Raw genomic sequence first — 2,346 nt, 5'->3', positions numbered from 1 at the left:
GGGGCTACGTCAAGCCCGTGTAGGGGGAGGCCACCGTAAATATGACGGACGGATGCGACGATGGGATCTCAGCGGCGTCAGAACAAACGAGCGCCACGGACCCGAGGCCCCGAAAGTCTCGTACTCGGCTCGATCGAGAGGGATGAACGACCAAGAGACCTCCAGCGCCGACAGGGCTCCCGTTCGACTACGAATCGATATACCTGGCTGCGCGAACAAACGAAGTCTAGCAGGAGAAAGGGCTGCTCGAACCAGCACTATCTTCCAGTTCTTTTCTTTCTTCGTCACCCCTTTCTCGCGTCTATGCTCCTCTTATACGCATCTCCGCTCTTCCAAGAGTTTCTCCTCCGTGTTCCTTTATTAGAGCGATTAAGGAATCTGTATTACGCGAACGACGCACGACGGAGCCGTAGTCGTTCGATTATACCGTTTGATCAGTTGGAGCGTGATCGATCACAGGGAAAGACGGTCGTTACTTCCACCTGAGATTTCGAAACGTCAGAACGTATCAATAACAACGCGATGATCGAAAGCACTCGAGGCGAGCCTGCATTTTTCCTCTCTTAATCACCGACCCTAATTGGTCAATTACGCTCATTACCGTCTCCTACGGTAGAGAGGCGAGTCGAACGATAAAATCACTTTTCTCTCTCTCTCTCTCTCTCAATCGCTATCTCTATCTCTTTCCTTCGCTCTGCTTCTCTCACCCTCTCTCTCCCTCTCGCCCGCGTGCATCAGCAGAGGAGGTGGCTCCCCACCAGAGAACCGTATCCATGGGTAATCCCTGCCTGCCGTGCCTCCCCTGAAACCGAGCTGGACGTAGTTGCAAGAGAGAAACTTATCCCTGGCAGGGAAAAATCCGCGGGTCTATAGCTCTGGTTCGACTCCGTTTCACGGTAAAGGAACCCGGCCATGGAGGCGGAGCGAGCAGAGCCATGCCCCTTCTGCCGCCTCGAGGCCTCGCCCACTTTTGAATTTCCCCTTTCTCGCATTTTCGTCCCCTCCCCGAACCATCGTTCCTGCTCTGACAACGTCTCTTTTCAAACAACGGCTGGGTCTCCCACTAACCGAGGCGCCTCCACCCGCAAAACGAAAAAGTCCGAACGCCGCAGTCGACGATGGTCAAAGTCAGTCGACACGGAGAGCTCGAGTCGAGTAGAGGCTAGTCCAGGTTAGCTGGCCGGGAGATCCATCGATCCGTCGATCCTCGGCTCACCTGTCAAACGCGTCACGCATCCTTCTTCACGCGTTTCCGTGATTATTCTTGGAAAATTGTCGTCGAGTGTGACTCGAACACCATCGGATAGCTACATATTCGATCGCTTCATTTTCTTCGACGTCGAATCGCGTCGATGAGATTGTGTGGAATCAGTGAGAAAGACATTTCGTCGAATCACAGACATTCGCACTTTATTTCTCCTCTTGCATCGGTGACAAGATAGTCGACAAAGGTATCGGCAAGATGAGAGCATAGAAGATCGAAGAAGATTTGCTCGGAGTGATTCAGTGAAGAGATATAGATTCACAGAGGTGTTCGATCGCGGTCTAAGAATGACAGTACTAAGGATGACCTCCCCGGTGACGCCTCCATCGAGCAGTCCAGGTTCCCACGAGGCCCAGGCGCCCCAGCCGACTTCGAAACCGGTGCATCGATTGAGCTTTTCCGTCGCGGCCTTGTTGGCCGACACTAGAAAGTCGGACTCCTCCAGACAAGAAACGTCCTCCGTATCACCCAGATCGTCACCCTTGGCCTCTTGCTCCCCCGTGAGACAGGAGAACCTGCCAGTCAGTCCGAACTCCGCGTTACAAAAACATCCAGGTGACTACAGATCGAGATACCTGTCGGTGTCTCCGAGCGTCCAGGAACATAGACGGATCGCATACGGCTCCCTGGACGCGAGGACGCTAACCAGGTTTCCCGAGATCGAGGTGGACAGGGTAGAATCCCCCGGTCAACGCTCCAGAACGCTGGATTACGCGGTTCGAAGCTCCACGGACTCCGGATCCACGTCGGAAGTCGCACCATGTTCCTCGTCTCCCAAAGTAGTCACAGTCGGTCACTCGGATTTCGGTCCTCAATCTCCTAGAAGCAGCTCTCACGAAGCCAGGTCCAGGTGTTCGGAACCGGAAGACATCGAGGAAGAGGACGAGAACAGTCTAGTCGACGTGGAGGACCTACAGCATCAGCATCAGGGAAGCAGTCCGACGCCGGTCAGACCGACTCCAGCCTATATCGGAGGATTTTCCAGTTTGGGAAGCATCTCTGGCATTCCAGCCGGGCTACATCCCGCGGTTTGGGGTGGCGGACATCAGGGTGCAGCGGCAGCAGCAGCCGCCGCCGCCGCC

The 2,346-nt window shown here is 54.9% G+C and overlaps 1 protein-coding gene across 1 annotated transcript in view; it reads left to right on the top strand.

Annotated features, from left to right (window-relative positions):
- Positions 1-718: 718 nt before the first annotated feature.
- Positions 719-2,346, top strand: part of LOC100741188 (muscle segmentation homeobox-like) — a 10,113-nt gene continuing 8,485 nt past the window's right edge. The window contains exon 1 of the mRNA XM_003489776.4: positions 719-2,346. This exon is cut by the window's right edge and continues 73 nt beyond it. Coding sequence (XP_003489824.2) covers positions 1,552-2,346 — 795 coding nt within the window. The 5' untranslated portion in view covers positions 719-1,551.

This window comes from Bombus impatiens, unplaced genomic scaffold, assembly GCF_000188095.3.
Source record: "Bombus impatiens unplaced genomic scaffold, BIMP_2.2 scf_0377, whole genome shotgun sequence".
NCBI classification, from domain to species: domain Eukaryota; kingdom Metazoa; phylum Arthropoda; class Insecta; order Hymenoptera; family Apidae; genus Bombus; species Bombus impatiens.
The sequence above is the reverse complement of the archived record's forward strand: the minus strand, read 5'-3'. Positions and strand labels throughout refer to the sequence as shown.